The 23,610-nt window shown below is 41.9% G+C and overlaps 1 protein-coding gene across 1 annotated transcript in view; it reads right to left on the bottom strand.

The window, feature by feature from the left end:
• Window positions 1–5,815: 5,815 nt before the first annotated feature.
• The window catches only part of cpm (carboxypeptidase M), a 36,507-nt gene continuing 18,712 nt past the window's right edge, over window positions 5,816–23,610 (bottom strand). The window contains exons 4-10 of the mRNA XM_041978162.1: window positions 21,847–22,019; window positions 11,525–11,624; window positions 8,897–9,002; window positions 8,405–8,575; window positions 6,537–6,689; window positions 6,302–6,450; window positions 5,816–6,112 (exon numbers count right to left, since the gene is read on the bottom strand). Of these exons, the coding sequence (XP_041834096.1) occupies window positions 5,816–6,112; window positions 6,302–6,450; window positions 6,537–6,689; window positions 8,405–8,575; window positions 8,897–9,002; window positions 11,525–11,624; window positions 21,847–22,019 (1,149 nt within the window). The remainder of the gene's footprint in view (window positions 6,113–6,301; window positions 6,451–6,536; window positions 6,690–8,404; window positions 8,576–8,896; window positions 9,003–11,524; window positions 11,625–21,846; window positions 22,020–23,610) is intronic.

Here is a 23,610-nt window from a genome sequence, read left to right as displayed (position 1 = left end):
GCACTGTGTTGGTCTTCCCTACTTCCTGGTTCCTTAACCAATCATATGCGACTCCCCACGGTTGCCAAACAACAACAAGGCAGCGTTTGGTATTTTATGTTGGCAAAAAAACAGCAGCGTGCAGGTATGGAAGCTGGTAAAAGAAGCGAACCAGAAATAGTTTCAGAAAAACCTAAAAAGCCTCTGCATCCTGCTAAAAAAAGAAGCCAAAAACGGAATAAAACGAGGATCAATACTGGAGAACTTTTTGAAAGGTGGAGAAGTCTGAGCTGGCAAAGTTTCTCCTCAACAGGTTTCACTAGTTTTTATTTAGAGTTCAGATCTGCACCTGGTTCTGTTAAGCTGGATCTTTTTAAACTGGATCATGTTTTAATACTGCCTTTTTCCACACTGGAACTTTATTTCTTGAATTTTATCTGTATGAGCTTTTTTTTTTTGTTTTTATTTAATTAATTTTATTTCTTTTAATTGTTTTTTTTAATGCACTTGTATTGCTTTCTGCACCCTGCTGCAATGTTTTATGTAAAGCACTGAATTGTCTTGTACATGAAATGTGCTATACAAAAATATTTGCCTTAATACATTATATTGTCTACCTATATCTTTATCACTTCAATCTTGCAAATTTTTCTCTACCAAAAATTTAAATTTGAATCCAAAAAAATAAATCTGAATATTTCAACTTCCCTTTTCCAGGTCCAATACAGCGCCGCAACCTCCAATGCATGTCCCCAGCTCCAGTGTGGCGCAACAGCTTCAGCTTTGCCACTGCTGCTCAGCTCTTATGCTGCGGGTGAGCTTTGCTTTTCCTCCCAACCCAGCTCCCAGGTCACATAGAGCGCAACAGCCTCAAACTCAGGCTCCCAGGTCACATAGAGCGTGACAGCCTCCAACTCCAGCTCCCAGGTCGCATAGAGCGTGACAGCCTCCAACTCCAGCTCCCAGGTCGCATAGAGCGCGACAGCCTCCAACTCCAGCTCCCAGGTCGCATAGAGCGCGACAGCCTCCAACCCCAGCTCCCAGGTCACATAGAGCGTGACAGCCTCCAACTCCAGCTCCCAGGTCGCATAGAGCGCGACAGCCTCCAACCCCAGCTCCCAGGTCACATAGAGCGCAACAGCCTCAAACTCCAGCTCCCAGGTCACATAGAGCGTGACAGCCGCCAACTCCAGCTCCCAGGTCGCATAGAGCGCGACAGCCTCCAACTCCAGCTCCCAGGTCGCATAGACCGCGACAGCCTCCAACCCCAGCTCCCAGGTCGCATAGAGCGCGACAGCCTTCAACCCCAGCTCCCAGGTCGCATAGAGCGCGACAGCCTCCAACCCCAGCTCCCAGGTCGCATAGAGCGCGACAGCCTTCAACCCCAGCTCCCAGGTCGCATAGAGCGCGACAGCCTTCAACCCCAGCTCCCAGGTCGCATAGAGCGCGACAGCCTCCAACCCCAGCTCCCAGGTCGCATAGAGCGCGACAGCCTTCAACCCCAGCTCCAGAGTCGCATAGAGCGCGACAGCCTCCAACTCCAGCTCCCAGGTCACATAGAGCGCGACAGCCTCGAACCCCAGCTCCCAGGTCGCATAGAGCGCGACAGCCTCCAACTCCAGCTCCCAGGTCACATAGAGCGCGACAGCCTTCAACCCCAGCTCCCAGGTCGCATAGAGCGCAACAGCCTCAAACTCCAGCTCCCAGGTCGCATAGAGCGCGACAGCCTCCAACTCCAGCTCCCAGGTCGCATAGAGCGCGACAGCCTCCAACCCCAGCTCCCAGGTCGCATAGAGCGCAACAGCCTCAAACTCCAGCTCCCAGGTCGCATAGAGCGCGACAGCCTCCAACTCCAGCTCCCAGGTCGCATAGAGCGCGACAGCCTTCAACCCCAGCTCCCAGGTCGCATAGAGCGCGACAGCCTCCAACTCCAGCTCCCAGGTCGCATAGAGCGCGACAGCCTCTAACTCCAGCTCCCAGGTCACATAGAACGCGACAGCCTTCAACCCCAGCTCCCAGGTCGCATAGAGCGCAACAGCCTCCAACTCCAGCTCCCAGGTCGCATAGAGCGCGACAGCCTTCAACTCCAGCTCCCAGGTCGCATAGAGCGCGACAGCCTCTAACTCCAGCTCCCAGGTCACATAGAACGCGACAGCCTTCAACCCCAGCTCCCAGGTCGCATAGAGCGCGACAGCCTCCAACTCCAGCTCCCAGGTCGCATAGAGCGCGACAGCCTCGAACCCCAGCTCCCAGGTCACATAGAGCGCGACAGCCTCGAACCCCAGCTCCCAGGTCGCATAGAGCGCGACAGCCTTCAACCCCAGCTCCCAGGTCACATAGAGCGCGACAGCCTCCAACTCCAGCTCCCAGGTCGCATAGAGCGCGACAGCCTCGAACCCCAGCTCCCAGGTCACATAGAGCGCGACAGCCTCCAACCCCAGCTCCCAGGTCGCATAGAGCGCGACAGCCTCCAACTCCAGCTCCCAGGTCACATAGAGCGCGACAGCCTTCAACCCCAGCTCCCAAGTCGCATAGAGCGCGACAGCCTCCAACTCCAGCTCCCAGGTCACATAGAGCGCGACAGCCTCCAACCCCAGCTCCCAAGTCGCATAGAGCGCGACAGCCTCCAACTCCAGCTCCCAGGTCACATAGAGGGCGACAGCCTCCAACTCCAGCTCCCAGGTCGCATAGAGCGCGACAGCCTCCGACTCCAGCTCCCAGGTCGCATAGAGCGCGACAGCCTCGAACCCCAGCTCCCAGGTCGCATAGAGCGCGACAGCCTTCAACCCCAGCTCCCAAGTCGCATACAGCATGGGAGCCTCCAACAGCAGCGTCCAGGTTCCATATTCCATAAGTTCAAGTCTCTGAGGGGCTCCCAGGTCTCCCTCCAAACATTTAGCCCATTTCTTTACTGCCATCCATTCTAGTTTTTCTTTTGGCCTGGTTAGACTTTTTTCCAGTTGGGGGTGGTGGGGAACTGTTATGGTTTTGGGGCTTCTGTTGTGGGGTTTTCTGTGTTTTTCCCACTGGTTTTGTGTTTTTTTTTCCTGTGTTTTGTTTATTAGTGCACCTTGTTTAGTATGGCTTAATCAGTTCAGTTTCTGTTTGCATTTTTATGTTAATAAGTCCAAAAATAAAAAAAATCCTCGGTTTTCAGATACTCGTGTCTCCTGCCTTGTCAGCCTGCATTTGGGTCCCACAGCAAGCTCTCCATCAGTATGTGACAAACACAAAGTCACATAAAGACAAGGCTATTTGATATATTTACTTAAATGCTTTCTAAAGTAAGGCTTTTGAATTAAATGCTAACATAATCATATATGATTATGTTATATTAGGGGGAGTTCACGTATCTTGGGGTCTTGTCACGAGTGAGGGAATGATGGAGCGGGAGATGGACATATCAAAGCTAAATTTCCTGTCCTCTTCATGCCATAGAATAATAAAAATTGTGATCTGCTATTAACTTGGCTTCTACATGTAAACATATAATAATGCTTTTGAGCCATTTTAAGAGCCAATGTCGCAGCCAAAACATTGTTATTCACAGTTGAAGTAGCTGTGAACTTCCAGCTCAACGGTAATGCTCTGGAATGTTCTGTGACGCCACAGCACCTTCACTGTCACTACTTTGAGTCACATGTGTGATTATAGCCGCCTTGGATATTATCTCTGTTTAAAGGGTTGTTTCCAGATGATGATTTTCAAGCTGTAATATGGGAATAACCAGTAGGGGCAGTGTAGGATCCAGTCTGATTGGATGTAAGATCACATGGTCTACAGCGGAAAAAGTACGTTTTGAAGACACAATGAACGAGTCCAAAAGCTGCCTCGTATATTAAACATTTGTTTGAAACGTGGTTTGTACCCGTCATCAGAAATCAATGCTACACGTTGTGGTTACAAAGTGTGTAACCAGTTGGGGCAGTGTAAGGACCAATTCCACTGGATGTAAGAGACGAGGGCAATGAAAGAAAGTTTTTAAGACAAGTTTGTTGACCACGTCTGAAATTACTCGCGTTTTTTCAATTCCAAAAGGGGCGCACAGAATTGAAAGCGTGCTGGTCAGCGCAGTGCTGTGTTATTCCCTCGCAGTGCACAAAAGCCTCCTCGCGATGTGTGTTTTCACTCGCGGGTGCTAGTTTACTCACTCGTAACACACGCTCTGTTTTCATACATGCAGTCACCACTTCTGGAACTGTGAAGTGTGAACAATTGTACTCATGACGTAACCGGTTCCCTGAGCAGATGTATATAAAGAAAGTATATTCTCTGCATTACTTGGACTTGTGCTGCTGGTTAACGGTGTTCTTGCCGGGACTTTATATCTCATTAACTGATGTATTTCAATGAAAATGAAACTCTTCTTGTATTTTTCAGTTTGGTGTGTCACCAATGTTAGCTTAACTGAGCTTAGATAAAGAAATTTATATTTTTATTTTTTTCACCTTCTTTTAAATGGCACCAAAGATTTAGCTAAAATTAAGTTTGCATTGACAACCCTAAAAAATATAACTATATATGATGGGACATGATGTTTCAGAAAAACTGGAAAGAAAAAAACTGTCAAATTAAAGTTTTTTGAAGGTTTAGAATAACGACCTTGTAAAAAAAAAACTGTAAAGGTTAGCCAATTTTGATTAATAAACAGGGATTTTCCATTAAATTGTTCAAAAGGGGTAAGGTAAATTTAGTAAACTTCTACGCGCATTTCATAGCACCAAATACAAGCTACCTCGATAATTTGGATTTTAAAGGAAGATTTTGCTAACCATTTCCTACACAATAAGTGATATGAGATTTCTTCCTATCAACAAACTGTTGGTTAGTTAATTAGTTCATTAAGTTGACCTGTTAAACACAAAATCAGGCTATTAGTGGGCTAAAAACAGAAATTAGCCTTAACTGCCATTTCACAACATGCTAACAGCCTCTGCACATCAAGTCCACATTTTTCTTTTCTTAAAATTGTGATCTGAAATAAATTTTACTGAAAACTTGATTTTCTTAAAGACGTGAACTCACTTTGCAGAGGGATGAAATAAAGAATGGATCCATTTTATCTGCTATTAAGAGTATGGAAAGTTTCACACACAGATGGGAGACTTATAAATCTATCCCTTGTGTGTTTCAGTATCAGATGTGCATTTTTCTTACATTTTTTGCCATAAAGTGGGTATTAGGAAACTAACTGGGCCAGTTTCTCAAATTTTGGAACTTTTTATGTGCAGTGGCTTTTAGCAGTGAAAGTGAAAAATTTAACCTGACAAAAGTCCAAAGTATATAAATATGTTAATTAATTCCAATTTCTGAATGTTAAAAAATATTAGACAAGAAATACGCTTTGGTGTCTGAAGGCCTGAACTCTCGATTGTTAGTTGTTGGAAATACTCGGAATCTGCTTAAATTTGAGCAACATGCACATGGTAATCTAATTTATGCTTAAGCATGCCCATTACTTAGTCCCTGTAACTGAAAGAGATAAATAAAAATATAATAATTTAAAAATAGTCCAGCCATTATTAATTTTCTAACCTTCTGCTTTTCTCACAGTCTTTCATAGAAAGGTCTTGCTGCCCTGTGAGAAGTCGACCTTCTCCTGTTGTCTTCAGCTGCTTCCCTCTAGTTTAGTCATTCGCGAGCAGATTAGAGACACAAAGCTGGCAGCGACGTGCAAACCCATAGTCTGGTCTCTGTGTGCAGCTTCAGAAAAATCCAGAGGGTGTCAGGTTATTATTTTGACATTTGTTGTGAGGTTTTTGTTTAGTGTCTGGCTTAGAGACACACCCTGCAACCACCTGCTCACCGGACATCACGCAGACCACCGGGATCCACTTCAGTCTATTAGCAAACACAGCAAGGCCACTAAGCTGACCCCCATAGCTGGGGCCCTCCATGTGGACTCCGTCATGGCTGCACCTCCTTCTAATCCCAGTTCAACCGGTAATGTGTAGTTACATGTAGGGGTGGAATTAGCTTGGGTGAGGTTAGCTGGGGTTGGGTTAGCTGGTGCGGGGCCAGTTGTCGAAACGATGCGACGCAACACAAAGTCATGTTTCATGGCGGAGTAGTTATCTGGACCATATGGGATGTTGAGAGTTTCTGTCAGAACCTCATGGCCTGGGTACGTCACCTGTCCGTCACAGAGATCAGAAAAAGAGACAGAAAGACGTTCATGAGGGAAACTGAGGGAAATTTGGGGTTATATCATATATGTTTTGGTGGATTTGTAAACTTTAGGTCAGACATCAAACAACCTGAAAACTGGGGTGGGTTACCATCTACATGGGACACCACAGACAGACAAAGCCAGTGTATTTACAGTGAAGACGTAGTTTCCAGGCAACAGCAGCCTGTAGTATTCTCCATGTTGGTTGGTTCTGAAAGGACACGTATTCCTTCGACCTTCCACCTCCACCAATGCATTCTCCACCGGTGTGCCCGATCCATCAATCACACGACCTTTCACCCCTGAATGCAAACAGAAACGAGTACTGATCCAGGTGCAGTTTTGAGACAAGTAATGGAAGCAATCAGCCGGACGGGGAGGAACTCACCCAGGTGGACCTGCTGCATGAGCACCAGCAGAGCCTTTCTGTTGTCCGTCCACAGAGCAGGGAGTTCTTTAGATGGAGGAAACTTGCAGCAGGAAATTTCTAGAGTTAGCTCCAAACACTGCGCCCACACGTAGTTGTAATCCTGCATCCCACCTGTATGTGGACACACACACACACACACACACACACACACACACACACACACACACACACACACACACACACACACACACACACACACACTTTTCAATCAGCTGATATCTGTTCCAAAAACGTTCTGATTTACAGACCTGTACAAAATTCTTGATCTACTACTCTTTAATGTAGTCTTAAGCAACAGTTTTCCGGGTATTATGCAAGGTTTTTTTTTGTTTAATATTGGCTGCTTTAACTCTTTTCATTCCAATCTTTGTACCTGAAAGGCAAAAAGCCTCCTAACTAAAGCAACACATAACAGAAAACTTAGCAAAGAACCAGTTTTAAATTGGATCTTTAGGCTCTTTGTTACTAGCAGCCTGTCACAAAGACATCATTTGTCCCCTTTTCTTTAGTTTTATCTCTAAAAACAACAAAGATCAGACAGTTTGACAGAGAAACAGGATTTTAGAAGCAACAAGGAGATTCCCAAAGAACTGTTGGCTGAAAAAGAAAAAAGGTCAGGGCAGAAAAAACTATCCAAAGCCTGAAGAAACAGGAACAAATCCAGCAAAGAACCTGACCCAGGACCTTCAGCTGATTCATCTACTGTTAGCTGAAGCCTCACCAGAAATGGTCTCCATGGAAACGTGGCTGTCAAGAAGCCATTCTTAAGGAAGGTAAACAGGGAGGAAAGGTGGATGTATGTCACATGACAGTAGAAACAGGTCTGATGGAGGGCCCAGAACCTGGACCTCAACGTTATCAAAGCAGTGTTGGACAGAGAACAGAACAAAATGCAGAAACATCTAAAGACGGGCTTTGGAAAGTCCTTCAAGAAGTCTGGAGAACTATTCCTTAAGACTACTTGAAGAGATGAATTTTTTTATTTAAATAAGCCTTTATTTAATCAGGTAAAATCCCACTGAGATCAAGATCTCTTTAGCAAGGGTGACCTGGCCAAGAGGACACATCATGAGAAAGCTGCAAAGTACATAACAAAAAATTAAAACCACCAATAATTTAGCAATTTCATATAATCAGCGGGTTTTAACGTACAATAGTTAATATCAGTAGGCTGGCTGGTTATTACGGTGCAGGTATAAAAACACAGGCTGTCTCAAAGATTCTTGCTATCTGGGAAGCAAAAAAAGAAAGAAAAGCCTGAAATGAAATGAGCCCCAGAAAAAAAAAAAGACCCGGAGAACATCTTTAAATGTCTTGTTTTGCCAAACTACCAATCTAAACTAAAAGGCATAAAGCTCTGATTGTAGTCTGGACCCATCATTTATGATGCTTAGTGTCTTCAGATGTGATCAGGTTGCAGCGATCGAGTTTCTGCTGCAGGAAACCTGAGAAAGTGACGAGTACACAGCAGCTCTACATCGTGTTGCTCATCAACAATCTCCAAAGATAAGATGAGGATATTTTTGCCTTGTAATCTAATGTTCAGTCCATTTACAGGACAAGGTTGTGAAAAGTTAAGAAACTAAATGAGTCTGTAAACTGAATGATAAAGTCTTTTTAAAACGGGCCCTTTAAAAAGATTTTTTCCCTCATTTCTAAGTATTGTGTGTCTAACTCTTCATAAATTACCTAAATGAATATTATGTGAAATTACATATTTATGATATTTTGAACAAAACCAGGCTAAGCCAAGCTAAGCTAAGCTAAGCTAAACTAAGCTAAGATAAGCAGACATTAGTCCACCATCTGCAGACTGACATGCTGACCTTCCAGTGGGTACCACTGGTATCCGTTGGTGATGCCGTCCAGGAAGGGTCTGCTGTCCTCACAGCCGTCCCCGTGATGCATGGAGGCGTGATTGTAGGAGTACGCTTTGGCCAGGTGAACGAACACGTCGTCATCAGGGGTGATGCTGGCTGTGCCCACCAGCTCGCTGCCTGCAGAAATAAACTGGTGAGTATTTGCTTTTGCTCTCTTGCTTGTTTGTGCTCACTGAGACTGTTTTTATTAAACCTAACCTCCATTTATTGTCTCAGTCTAGGGACATGTCATCAGAGTTAAAGCTGCCAGCAGAGGGGGCACTCAACACTGACTAAAAATAACTAAATAAAAATAACTTGTGCTCAACAGCTCCTGTTTTCTGTATCAGAAACTCCTAAAAGCTGATCTTTACACCAAACCACGATCAGTGGATTGTTGTTTCTTGGAGTTTGAGTGTCCTCATTCAGTTATCTGGTGGGATTACTGTGTTTGTTTACCTCCGTTGCTGTTGTCATAGGGATAACTGACCACCAGAGCTCCTCCGTGAAGGTTGGCGGAGAGAACGAAAGTCTCAGTCCTCAACCAGCCCATCACAGCCCTCACCTGGAACACATAAAACAGCTACTTTTTACAACGGGTTTACTTTTTTATGAGATTTATAAAGTGAAATGGGGGCTATCTTTAGATTTGTTAGACAGATGATATGAAATGAGCTGAATGTCTGTGATGGTGAAGGAATATTTCATCCACTGAAACTGCTTTGGATTTGCTGCTAGTCACTCTGTCAGGGTTGGTTTTAGCTGCAGGGAGAGGAGCGGCAGAATGGCTGTTTCCTGAACCACATGGAAGATGACTCAAGCTGCATTTCCTCATCAACCTCGATTCAGCACTTCAGACACACCCTGATACCAACCACTGCCAAACAAAACTATTCTATTCTATTATTATTTCAGACATAAAAACACAGAAAAAAACTATATATATATATATATACATACATTATATATCCATCCATCTATTATCTTGACCACTTATTCCATTACGGGTCGAGGGTGAGCTGGAGCCTATCCCAGCATTTTAACAGGTGAGAGGCAGGGTACACCCTGGACAGGTCACCAGTCTGTCGCAGGGCCAACACAGATAGACAAACAACCATTCACACACACACACTTTCTCCTAGGGAGAATTTAGAATAACCAATTAACCTATCATGCATGTCTTTGGACGGTGGGAGGAAGCTGGAGAACCCGGAGGGAACCCACGCATACACGGGGAGAACATGCAAACTCCACACAAAAAGGCCACCGACCTCAAGGTTTGAACCCCCCCCACCAAGATTCGAACCGGCGACCTTCTTGCTGTGAGGCTGCGGTGCTAACCACCCACTGAAATCATGTATCATCATACATATATATATATATATATATATATATATATATATATATATATATATATATATATATATATATATATATATATGTGTGTGTTATGTGTGTGTGTGTGTGTGTGTGTGTGTGTGTGTGCGTATGTGTGTGTATACTCAAAAACTAAAAAATTAGAATATTGTGCAAAACTTGTTTTATTTCACTGATTCAACTTAAAAAGGTAAACTAATATATTAAATAGACTCCTTATATGCAAAGTGAGATATTTCAAGCATATATTTGTTATAATTTACAGCTTATGAAAAACCAAATCTCAGAAAATTAGAATAGTGTGAAAAGGTTCAGTGTTGTAGCTGCTAATTCATTTAAAACACCTACAAAGGACTCCTGAGCATTTAAATGGTCTCAGTCTATTTGAGTAGAAATATCATGGGGAAGGTTGCTGACCTGACGGTTGTGCAGAAAACCATCACTGACACCCTCCACAAGGAGGGGAAGCCTCAAAAAGGTGATTGTTAAAGAAGCTGGAAGTCTCGAAGTGCTGCATCAAAGCACATCAATAAAAGTTGAGTGGAAGAAAAAAGTGTGGAAGAAAAAGGTGGAACAACCAGCAGGGATGAAGCCGCCTGGAGAGGATCGTCAGGAAAAGGCCGTTTAGAAATGTGGAGGAGCTTCACCAGGAGTGGACTGAGGCTGGAGTTAGTGCTTCCAGAGCCACCACACACAGACGGATCCTGGACTTCATATGTCAGATTTATCTTGTTAAGTCGCTCCTGAACAAAACACGTCAGAAGCGTCTTACCTGGGCTAAAGGAAAAATGAACTGGTCTGCTGAGCAGTTTTCTGATGAGAGCTGATTTTAAATCTCATTTGGAAATCAAGGTCCAGAGTCTGGAGGAAGAATAGAGTCAACAATCCAAGACACTTAAAGTGCAGCGTGAAGTTTCCACAGTGTTTGTTGGTGTGGGAGTCATGTCATCTACTGTTGGTCCACTGGGCTTTATTAAGTCCAGAGTCAACGCAGCGTCTACCAGGAGGTTTTAGAGCACTTCATGCTTCCTTCAGCAGAAAAGCTTTTTGGAGATGCTGACTTTATTTTCCAGCAGGACTTGGTACCTGCCCATGCTGCCAAAAGATCCAAAACCTGGTTCAGTGACCAAGGATTACTCTGCTGGACTGGCCAGCAAACTCTCCTGACCTGAACCCGGTAGAATATAAATGGGTCATTGCCAAGAGAAAGATGAGACACATGAGACAGAGCAATGCAGAAGAGTTGGAGGCCTCTATTGAAGCATCCTGGTCTTCCATTAAACCCCAGCAGGACCACAGACTGATAACATCCAGGCCAGGGAGCTCAAACCAAGTACTGAGTTCATACGAATGACTATACTCTTCAGATGGTCAATATTTCTGTATTCAATATACTTTTTTTTAATTGATTTTATGTAATATTCTAATTTTTTTAAAATTATGATTTTTGGGTTTTTATAAGCTTTAAGCCACAATCATCAAAATGATAATGAATAAATGCCTAAAATATCTCACCTTCATGAAATGAGTCCATATAAATAGACTCATTACATGCACACACACACACATCCACACACACATGTGTGTGTTTGACAGAGTTCATTTGATATGACTGGAAATCATAACTTGATTAATAGCACTTACAATAACTGCAAACATCAGGTCGTTTTCCACTGAACAGAAATAATATTAAGTGATCACAAGACTGACCTCAGCTTCTCTGTTCTCCTCTTTTAGGGGCTGCCTCCTTTGGAGACTGGTGAAAGCATCGGGAAAGTTCCTGTTGAGATCGATGCCGTTGTGGTTGAACCTAAAAGAGACAAACTAATCATCAGTCACAGCAGATTAATACGGCAGCCTTTCAGCTAAACAAGCTGCTGATGTGTTTCTGCATTTTTCTGTCTTTACTTCAACAGGAAGCATCTTTTAAATCTCTATTTCACCAGGAGATAAAAACACTGAGATGCTAAATCTTTTTTAGGAGTCTGAGCAAAAAGAGGAAGCAAGCAGGTCAGAACACAGCAGATAAAAAAAAGACCAGTAATCATAAATAAAACCAGTTTAAAATCAGAACCCCAATTTGATTCAACACACATTGTTATCAACTTTTAGGTCCAGAAAAAAATCAACAACTCCCTGAAGTTTTCTGAAAGACATATGTCTGGAGGTGGGATGGAATACGGCCAAGAATAGCTTCATTAAAGGAAATGTACCAGAATAAGAGTCTACGGGGGGAACAAGGCACATCATCCAACTCCAGAACACAATGAGAGCGTTTGTACTGAACCTTGGTATCCACTGTTTCCAGAGCATGTAAGTGTTACATACCAGTAATGTCACAATAATCAGGCGTAGACATAAAAGTTGCAACATCAGGTCTGTTTTTTTGGCCTCAAAACAAGTAAAAACCAGTTTAAACTTTATTTTCTCTAAAAACTGGCTGTGAATCATAGAAGACCAGACAGGTTTAAACAGGTTTTACTCTCCCAGGTAGCTGACAACATCAAAACTGTCAGGTTCAGTTAAAACTAACGTGATTACCTCATGTACTATATCTTGATTTTTTTTCCACCCTTATTTTTTTAAAGATGGTCCTTCAAGGCAGAACTTTGCAGTCATTTATGTTTCTGTTTGACAGCTGAACCGATGACCCTGTTCTTGGTGTTGTTCCGCTCTCTGTGTGAAGCCACAACTGATGTAAAGATTCAGTTCCTCAGTTTTCCAAGTAGGAACTAGTGTTAATTTTATCAGCCATTTTTAAATTTAGTCTCAGTTTTAGTCCAGTTTCAATCGCGCTTGTTAGTTTTTATCACATTTGGTCAACTTCATGTTGTTTTTATTTAGTCAAGTTTTAGTCGACTATAAGTCGAGCATTTTAGTCTTTATTTTAGTCAAGGAAAAAAATTTTTTGTTTAGATTTAGTTATCAAAAACTCAACATTTTAGTCTAGTTTTAGTCAGGACAGCCATTTTACCCTTTCACATTTTTGTCAGCAGGTAATCTTAAACATTGTTAGTAGTTAGTAGAACATTGTTAAATGAAGTTTAACATTGTTAAACTACATTTAACAATCCATTTAAAACTCATACTTAAAAAACTTAATAAAAGTATTATGGCAAAAAAAAAAAAACAACAAAAAAATAACAACTCATACTTAAAACACAACTATACTATTTTATGCAAAAATAATTGCAGGTATTTTCATGTTTGCATGCATTTATTTATATTAATACTGATGCCAATTCAAATCAAACGTCCTTGTGCTGTGCTGACCACTGTTGTTTGTTTACTAACATCTTCAACTTGTCTCTGCGCCAGTCTGTTGTGCCCACCATCTTCAAAACCTCCACTGTTATTTCCATCCCAAAGACCCCCACAGCATCCTGTCCTAATGACTATCGGCCCATAGCACTTACATCTGTCATCATGAAGTGCTTTGAGCTAATCATTAAGAAACACATCGGTGGCTCCCTCCCTGTCACCTTGGACCCCCTGCAGTTTGCATATAGAGCAAAGAGGTCTACAGACGACGCTATTGCTCTAGCAGTCCACACCTCTCAACCACCTGGAGAGGGGAAACACATATGTGAGAATGCTCTTCATTGACTACAGCTCGGCTTTCAATACCATAATCCCCTCTAAACTGGTCTCAAAACTCACCGCCCTGGGCCTGGAGAAGTCCATCTGCTGCTGGATCTTCCTCAGTAACAGAACACAGGCAGTAAAAATCAGCAGTCACCTCTCCTCCACACTCATCTTCAGCACTGGTACACCACAGGGCTGTGTTCTCAGCCCACTACTGTACTCCCTGTTCATCCACGACTGTACCGCCAGGCACAGCTCCAACAGCATCCTCAAGTTCGCCAACGACACCACCATCCTAGGCCTCATCACCAACAACGACGAGAGCACCTACAGAGATGAGGTGAAATCACTGACCAGCTGGTGCCAGGAAAATAACCTCTCTCTAAATGTTAGCAAAACTAAGGAGATGATAGTGGACTTCAGGAGACAGCATGTAGACCAGCACCCCCCCATTTACATCAACAACGCTGAGGTGGAGCAGGTCAGCAGCTTCATGTTCCTCGGCGTACACATCATGGAAGATTTGTTCTGGACAATACATACACACTGTGGTAAAAAAGCTCGACAAAGACTCTACTTCCTGAGGAAGTTTGGTATGAATACCAGCATCATCACAAACTTCTACAGGTGCACCATCGAGAGCCTGCTAACGGGTTGTGGTATGGGAACTGAGCCGCTCAGAGCCGAAAAGCACTACAGAGGGTGGTGTGAGCGGCCAAGGACATCACCGGCAGCAGTCTCCCCTCCGTCCAGGACATTTACCACAGCAGGTGTCTGCGTAAGGCACGCAGCATCACTGAGGACTACACTCATCCAGCACTAGGATATTTCCGTTTGTTACCCTCTGGTAGACGATACAGGAGCCTGCCAGCACTCACAAAAAGCCTCAAAGACAGTTACTACCCCCAAGCTGTCAGACTACTGAACTCACAATAATACTGCACTAAACTACTTGCTACCTATTACCGTGCAGCCATACTATGTGCAATACGAAATTCACTTAAAGCAATATTACAACCCGTAAAAAAAATCTACCTACGCCTTATTTTTAATCCTACCAGCACCTTTGTATTTTATATAGTAATATATTTTATTATACTTCTTACTATATTGTTTACTTATTGCTCTTGTATTTATTTCTCTTCTAACAAGTACTATTATTGCATGCTATTAGTACTTGATTATTTTTGCCCTCATCCCAAGCATTTCATTGCATTGTTGACCCTGTGTCGAAACTGCACATGGCAAATAAACAAACTTAAATCTTGAAAAAAATCTTGTGATGGTGACCTGAATCAGAACAGCGTTTTATGTCACAAATACATACATTGGGATGCAAACTCCTGGAGCAGTGGTTCCCAACCCTTTTTAGCTTGGAACCCCATTTTGATATCACAAAACTCTGGTGACCCCAGACATTCAAAACACAGACAATTTTACTTACTTTTATACCACATTTAGGCTATTTCATTCATGAAAATGTAGGTTAAAGTTATTTTGAACTAAGTGTGGCGTATTATTTTATTTTATCTAGATGATTTGTTTTAGTACATTTTAGTTTTTAGTTTGCATCCATTTGTAGCTGTCCAGGTGTTTTGTGTTAACTATAGTTCACTTGCAGCTCCTAAATTAGCTCATACTTTTGTCTGCTCTAAATAAACTTGCAATCCAACTGAAAACATATATATATATACATGTATATATATATATATATATATACACATGTACATTTATATATATATATATATATATATATATATATATATATACACATGTACATTTATATATATATATATATATATATATATATATATATATATACATATATACCCGGTCCCCTCGCTCTGTGTATGTGTGGGCGAGGGGGGCCTGGGAATGTTTATTCCTCCAAAGGGGGACACGGTAAAAAAAGTTTGAGAACCACTGCTATAGTCTGTTATTTTGCCACTTGAGGCTTTATTCATTTGCTTGGGAGATTGCTGCATAAACAAGACATCATCCACCATCCCTGGTTTCAGCTGTGTTCTGAAACACATAAATCTCTCAACGGCTGTGCTGGACGCTGCAATGACGAGAACAGTCCTCGCAATAAGCGCAAGGTTTGGAAATACTCTTGCAAGGTTTCACAATAAAAGTAACTCCAGTGCCTGATATGTTAAACACCTGCCATGTTCACAAAAAAGAATAAAAAAAGAAATTTGTAACCCACGACCCACCTGCACTAAATAAATGTCTGCCTTCACCTGTATCCATGAAATTTAACCTACGTAATTTTTACTCGTTACCCGTCAGTTATCCGCAGGTACCCAACCCAACGCAGGACTCTGGTTGAGCGTTCCCCAAATCAAATTGTGCTCAGGGCCCCATAAAGGCTCTGGCCGGCCCTGGTCTACAGTCTACATCAGGGATCACCAACTCCGGACCTCTTAGTCCTGTAAAGATGGAATTTCTGTCTCTTTGATGGGAGTCAGATCTTGAGCAGTCGTTCCTTTCAAAGAGCCATTAGAAACATTGGCTTATTCTTATTTTTTTATTTATTCTGTTTGTAGAATTAAATAAGGGTTTTACTCATTTCCATCAAGGAAACAATCACTGATACAAATCTTACCTTCTATTTGCTATCAGAATAATTCAAACTTACACACCCCATCAATATATACTTTCTTGGTGAGCATTGCTCTGAAATATTGTTCATTTGGCTTGTGTTTTCATTTTAACCATTGCATTAGGTGGCTCCATATCCCCAATGCTTTGACAGAGAGATCAATATTTTGGATTTGACCTCACCCAAAAACTTTCTGACACAACAAAAATCTAAGCAGGCTACAATTAGCTTCTATGGAAAAAAAAACAAACAAACAAACAAATCCCCCCTCAAAAACTGTACCTTTATAAAATCTACTACGAAAGATCAAAAAAAAAAAACAACAACAAACAAACAAACAAAAAAACAACAACAAAAAACAGAAATATAACAAACCTGAGTGACATCAGTGTCGTATTGGATAGAACTCACAGTATTTGTTTCAATACTTTCTGCCCACAGATGCATTCATGTGAATGGAGCATGCTGGGCATCATGGGCACCATGATGGCACATGTGTCATGTGAAGGCAGCATGGAGAAATTGTATATAAAAAAAGAACAGCTCACTAATAAAGGGATCGCAATTGTGACTCTCACTGTTCATTTAAAAGAGCTGTTCAAAAGAATCGATTCGTTTAATAACATCACATCTTTTCAGTGTTTCCCTACAGGACACAGGCTCAAGAGGTCCAGAGTTGGTGATCCCTGGTCTGCATGAACAGACATTAATATCTTACTGTAAGCCAGGACAAGATCAGCCAGCAACTTGGCTCTCTGCACCTCCTTTGTATAGATGTAGAAACTGGAGCAGGATCCAAACTGCAGGGACCGGGGGTAAAAAAAGAACACATGAATGAGCTGCAGAGTTTGGATGTTGTGTTTAGAACCAGTAAGAACTTTTCGGTATATACCAATGAGACAACTCAGACAAAAAGTCCTGATCATAATCTGATCATACTGTCTTTTTCACACACATTATCACACTCACACCCTCACAGCGCACAACCCCCACCCCTCTCTGCACAAACATAAACGCTGACTTCAAGTTTATGTCTCTTTAAATGAAACATCAATATAAAAATATAACTGGAGATAAACATCTGAAGCTAAACCTTTCTTCAAAGTTAAACTGTAATCAGTCTTTCTTTCAACCATTAGTTTAACACAAAGAAAGTCTTCACTTGATTCCTGGAAAAGCAAACAAGAATCCACATGGCTGTCCCGGTGCCTCCCGATGACGACCTGCAGCCCGTTCCAGAAAGAAGTTAAACTAACTTTGAGTCAGAAAGTCTGGGTTAACTTACTCAATGTTTCAACATAACACACTTTCTGAAACAGGCCGCTGGTGTGTACATACACCAGCAAGCACATTAACCTCATCCAGAAACTCTCTGATGAACTAAAATCTAAGAATGAAATGCTGAACGAACTACTGGACTTGGTCCACCAGTGGTCCATGTATCTTGCCTCACTGAAAGCAGCTCTATATTTCTTCTTCCATTTTTTTTAGATTTCAAATCGGGGGAAAAAACCAAACTAACATTAAGATAAGTAATGTGCCCCTGAAGTTATCTCTCCTTGAACTAATTTTTATTCACAAAATTGGAAAACAGATGTCTGGTTCTTCTTCTACAAGACACAGGCTCAAGAGGTCCAGAGTTGGTGATCCCTGGTCTGCATGAACAGACATTAATATCTTACTGTAAGCCAGGACAAGATCAGCCAGCTATCAGCACTATGAATTTCACCTTCTGCTCCGCAGCTTAGAGGGACTGCTTCACGAGGCCCTGCGAGTTAGCCGCTGCTCATTGGGAAGTCAGATGCACATTTTCCCGAAAGTCTCCAAAAGTCTCCAACAACACCAGAAAAAGTTGCTAGATTTGTTGCTTCTTTGAATAAGAGTTGCTAGAGGAGTCTGAATACTTGTTAAATAAAGAAACAAAGCCACTAATTTGGCAATACTGCAAGTTACAGTTGTTTTCCATAGTAACACAGGTGCACATGGGAGCAAAAAAGAGGTGCACTACTCCAATTTTACGGGCATAAATGTGCACATGCACATGGTATTTTGAGCCCTGGGCATTTAAAGCATTAAATAAGATGTGAATAATGACCCACTTGGCTTTACATACTGTAAGGTAGAGGTAAACTGGACCAGTATGTTTCAGCCTCCAATGGCACTGGTAATAAACCTGCTACAACACACCATGAGAAAGGCTTCAATCTGATTACCTGATTTTAAAAGCCTGTTAAAGAAGCAAATTTCAGTCTTGAAACAGGAAAACAATGTTTTTTGCTTTTATGGGCAACTAGAATTCTTCTTTACCTGAGGCTCCATTTCAGCCACAGATTTATTTTATTAAATCCATCTCACACAGGGCAACCGAAACTTAAATATATATGTAAATATATTTACACTTTACATTTCAATGACTGAATATTTGCATTCAATGTAAGTCCATTCAACTGCTGCCAAGGGTCCAGTGAGCAAGGCATGGGTGTTGAAAACTGTTTCCCACGATCCTCTGACTGCATGCAGGAAGTCAGCGCCTCTTTCCTTAAAGAGCAGCTGCTGAGTTAAAATGTCATCAAAGATTTCTCAGCTGCATGAGCCAACAGATCATCAGCGCTCATCAAGCGGCCCTCTCCAGAGTCAGGATCGGCTTTTTAATGAGAAAAAAATGGCTCAACATGACCCCCAGGGAAGCTTTCTGCTGCTTGACTGTTACACATCTTCTGAATTATTGTATATTTACACAAACACTGTATGTTTAACCATTAAATCCAGATTCAGTTGAGGATAAATAAAGATTTTTAATTGTTTTGTTTTATCTCAGCCAAACATCCTGAGGTCTTTCTTGTCATGATCAGAGTGAGTCATCAACATGACCTCGATCACGTGACCGGCTGACATCACAACACTCAGTAACCTCTTTATAGCTGCATGAAGAACCTCTAAGCCACATATGTCAAACTGGTCCAGCAAAGGGCCGTGTGGCTGCAGGTTTTTGTTCCAACCAAGCAGCAGCACACCAGATTTGACTGATTCAATCAACTGATCTCAGTCTTCAGACAGCTGATTGGTCAAACTGTGTGCTCTTGGCTGGCTGGAACAAAAACCTGCAGCCACACGGCCCTTTGCTGGACCAGTTTGACATGCCTGCTCTAAGCCGTCTCATTTCCCCGGGGGTTGGGATTGTATCAGGACCAGTTTTTATCTTCATCACAACCAGGAAGTAAATTCAGCAGCTGAGTGAGATCATCCCTCTAAATTTAAGGACAATCACGCTTAAACATCTCATCTTGTTAACTTCTAGTGAAACATTTCCTTATAAGGGGTGGAAAGAGGTGACCTTAAACGCAGCACACACACTCCATTTAAGCCAAATCTAAACCGTGCAGTTTGACGGCTGCTGAGGTGAGTCCTCATAATGAGGCTGTGTGAACAGATTTTTTTGTCCTCCCTTGTGACAAATATACAGATGCACAAACATGGCCGTCTCCTATAAAAAGGGCAGAAGTCAAAACATACATAATTGGACACTTAAAGGCTATAACTGTGTCAGCAGTCTGTGTGTGTGATATAGATCTACATCGTGTGTGTGCGGCTTCCTGCTAATCAGAGTATTTTGGGCGTTGGAGCGTTGCACAGTTTAGTCTGTACAACAAAACTGCTGACTGCATGTGTGGTTATCTGTGTGTTTAATGGGTATTTGAGTAACATTTCACTACAAAAATTTTAAAATAACAAACATTTTATCTTCACTGGCAACTTTTATCTGCTGTATGTTTATTTGAACTTTTCAGCCCTGCACCTTAACGGAGGTTTATTCCCACGGGGAATTTAACTGGGGCTCTATGTAAGGAAAATAATGTTTTTAAACTCAACGATTTTTGTATTTAAAAAGGAAAATATGATGATTTATTTTAGATGAAACACTTCAACAGTCAAAACAAAAAGAGCTGAAACAGATTTCTATAGGAATACGGTTATTTTAGCTTGGCTCATGTCCCATCTCTGTAGGTGGGTTTTGCTAACTTGGCTCTCTGCACCTCCTTTGTATAGATGTAGAAACTGGAGCAGGATCCAGACTGCAGGGACCGGGGGTCAAAAAAAGCACATGTATGTGCTGCAGAGTTTGGATGTTGTGTTAAGAACTTTTCGGTTGATACCAATGAGACGACTCAGACAAAAAGTCCTGATCATAATCTGATCATACTGTCTTTTTCACACACATTATCACACTCACACCCTCACAGCGCACAACCCCCACCCCTCTCTGCACAAACATAAACGCTGACTTCAAGTTTATGTCTCTTTAAATGAAACATCAATATAAAAATATAACTGGAGATAAACATCTGAAGCTAAACCTTTCTTCAAAGTTAAACTGTAATCAGTCTTTCTTTCAACCATTAGTTTAACACAAAGAAAGTCTTTACTTGATTCCTGGAAAAGCAAACAAGGATCCACATGGCTGTCCCGGTGCCTCCCGATGACGACCTGCAGCCCGTTCCAGAAAGAAGTTAAACTAACTTTGAGTCAGAAAGTCTGGGTTAACTTACTCAATGTTTCAACATAACACACTTTCTGAAACAGGCCGCTGGTGTGTACATACACCAGCAAGCACATTAACCTCATCCAGAAACTCTCTGATGAACTAAAATCTAAGAATGAAATGCTGAACGAACTACTGGACTTGGTCCACCAGTGGTCCATGTATCATGCCTCACTGAAAGCAGCTCTATATTTCTTCTTCCATTTTTATATTTCAAATCGGGGGAAAAAACCAAACTAACATTAAGATAAGTAATGTGCCCCTGAAGTTATCTCTCCTTGAACTAATTTTTATTCACAAAATTGGAAAACAGATGTCTGGTTCTTCTTCTACAAGACACAGGCTCAAGAGGTCCAGAGTTGGTGATCCCTGGTCTGCATGAACAGACATTAATATCTTACTGTAAGCCAGGACAAGATCAGCCAGCTATCAGCACTATGAATTTCACCTTTTGCTCCGCAGCTTAGAGGGACTGCTTCACGAGGCCCTGCGAGTTAGCCGCTGCTCATTGGGAAGTCAGATGCACATTTTCCCGAAAGTCTCCAAAAGTCTCCAACAACACCAGAAAAAGTTGCTAGATTTGTTGCTTCTTTGAATAAGAGTTGCTAGAGGAGTCTGAATACTTGTTAAATAAAGAAACAAAGCTGAATCAGATTAATGTTTTAACATGCTTGGGCAGAACTTAACAAGCTGTTGAGGAGAGCCATTTAATTTAAATCAGGGCAGCGAAAGATCTAAAACCTGCAGGACTGCCAGCCTCGAGATCCAGAGAAAGACACCCTGTTCTACATGCTACTGAGGCCCATTTGTTAAATGAATGAACTATTTAATTCTTTCTTTAGCCTTAAGTCATCCATGTCAAGCTATTTGGCTTTGGTAAAGAAGATTTGGCATATTATTCTGTGTGACCAAACCACATACTCAGCTTTGCTGCTCATCCCATGAATTTTCCTTACAAATGTAGCTCCATTTTAAAGAGAAATGTACTGTATGTAATGAAATTTACAGTAATTTTTTTTATAGTAATTTCCTTCCTTGTTGTGCCAAGTTCTTTTCCTCAAACATTTTCACTCTATCTCATGTCTAATGGCTTCTGTCTACTGTTTGGTGCCAAATAGGAAATTGGTATTGAAATTTAAGAGACTGTTAACTAAACCTCTGCCAGTCACTTCTAGAAACAATCATCCAACACAACATGTGCTAAAACCAGACTAAGGAGCTCAGTGGTGCTACAGAAGTGGATGGATGTGGATGTAGTGAGAATAATGAACTTTTAATGGGCTCGTGTGTTTGGGTATCTACCTTCCCTGGCTGTACTGGCAGTGTGTGCCTGCGTCGTCAAAGCCGTCGGGGTTCATCGTCGGTAGGATGTGAATTCGAGTGCTCTTCAGTAACTGCAATGACCATGTTTCATTGTTGCGGTACCCTCGCACCAGGTCGTCGATTAACTGGAGCAGCAACACCCGGCCAAGAACCTAAAACACACACACATTTAAGCTAACTTTTAAACCTTCCAAGTCACTTTTTGCTGGTTTTTGGCGCCACCTGTTTATCTAAACATGTGTGAAGAACCTCGTGTCATGGTCTGTAGGTTTTGATTTAGGTTTTTCTAGTCTTGTTATGTTTAGTTTTGTTTTATTGTCTTATTTTGTTCTTCCTTCCCTTGTGTTTTCTGTTTTGCTTTCTACTGCCTGTTCATTAGTACACCTGGTTTGATTTACGCATTCAGTGTATTGAAGCCTGTTGGTAGCAGTTCCTCCTGGCCAGTTCACTGAAGTCTTCATGTCATGGTAGTCTTGTCTCCATTGTGTTTACCAGGGTTTGTTTTTATAAGATTAGTTCATATAATTAAAACCTTAATTCTTCCCACCTTATCTGCCTGCATTTGGTTCCTCTCATCGACATCTCTGCCTTGACACCTCAACCATTTTTAAGCAGTTATTTATGGTACTATATACCTACCTACCTACCTACCTACCTACCCACCTACCTACCTACGTACTGTCCTCATAAAACCAACTTGGCTCATTCATGATGCATGGTGGTGCATCTTCTTGGCTTTATTCCAGCTGTAGAGGAGCATTATTATTCTTCTTTTCAGACACACGTAGAACTTTTTGCTCACTTGTTGTTCTTTGGCTGCTTCTGATTAGACATTACCGTCAATTTAAGCTCTCTGATTAGTGGAAAGTTTGACAGGAAGTGGCTTCATCATCATTTCCATATCAAAATACTGGTCTTTTAGCAACAAAGTGGTGAAGAAAAAGTGATAACAAATAGTGTTATCATGGATCACTCATTGTGGGTTTCTATATAGAGTCTCTGAAGATCATTTTGTGGCTGAATTGTAAAACTCCCGAGTTTGATATAAATGCCCAGAAAACTTCCATAGATCACCTAAAGAGCAATCCATCACAATTTACTGTAGAGTTACACACTTCTGTTCCTGAGAAACTAACATAAGCAATAATGATCTGAGTTTTAAGGGTTGATTAAACATTTGACTGCATCAAAATCCTCTTTTGTTTCTGTTCAGTTTCATGTTTTAATCTCTGATTTTCTTTGCCTGATGAGCCTGTTTGTTGTCTTTTGATGGAAACAACAGGGAAGGAAATGACTCAAACAGCCCTGAGACGAGTCAGAGGCTGTTTTTTTCCTGAGGAGGACAGCCCTTTGGACGGTGTGGATCAGATAAAAAAAAGAAACTTTAGTGAATGAATGCCAGCTTCAGGAATGAGAACAAGAGAAGGGTGGGAAAGGTGAGAAGGAGTGTGTACAAAGGCTCCACACACACAAGTCAGGGCTGGATCAGCCTCCGGCCATCTTTCTTCTCCACTTCATCACTTGTCTAAACTCTTTCCTCAGTGCTGCCGTCAAACAGAAACACACCTGGTTGTGCTTTACAATCCAGGAATGAGTCTGGTGAGCTACTATATTTTTATTATGAATGACAGACAAAAGCTAACAATCAGTAGATAACAAATGGGCAATGTTTGGTGTCTGTGTATGACAGAGAGCTCCATTGCTGTCCAAAAACACCTCATTATGGCAAACTGTTGTATTTTT

This window comes from Melanotaenia boesemani, chromosome 23 (genome assembly GCF_017639745.1).
Source record: "Melanotaenia boesemani isolate fMelBoe1 chromosome 23, fMelBoe1.pri, whole genome shotgun sequence".
In the NCBI taxonomy this organism is placed as follows: Eukaryota; Metazoa; Chordata; class Actinopteri; order Atheriniformes; family Melanotaeniidae; genus Melanotaenia; species Melanotaenia boesemani.
The sequence above is the reverse complement of the archived record's forward strand: the minus strand, read 5'-3'. Positions and strand labels throughout refer to the sequence as shown.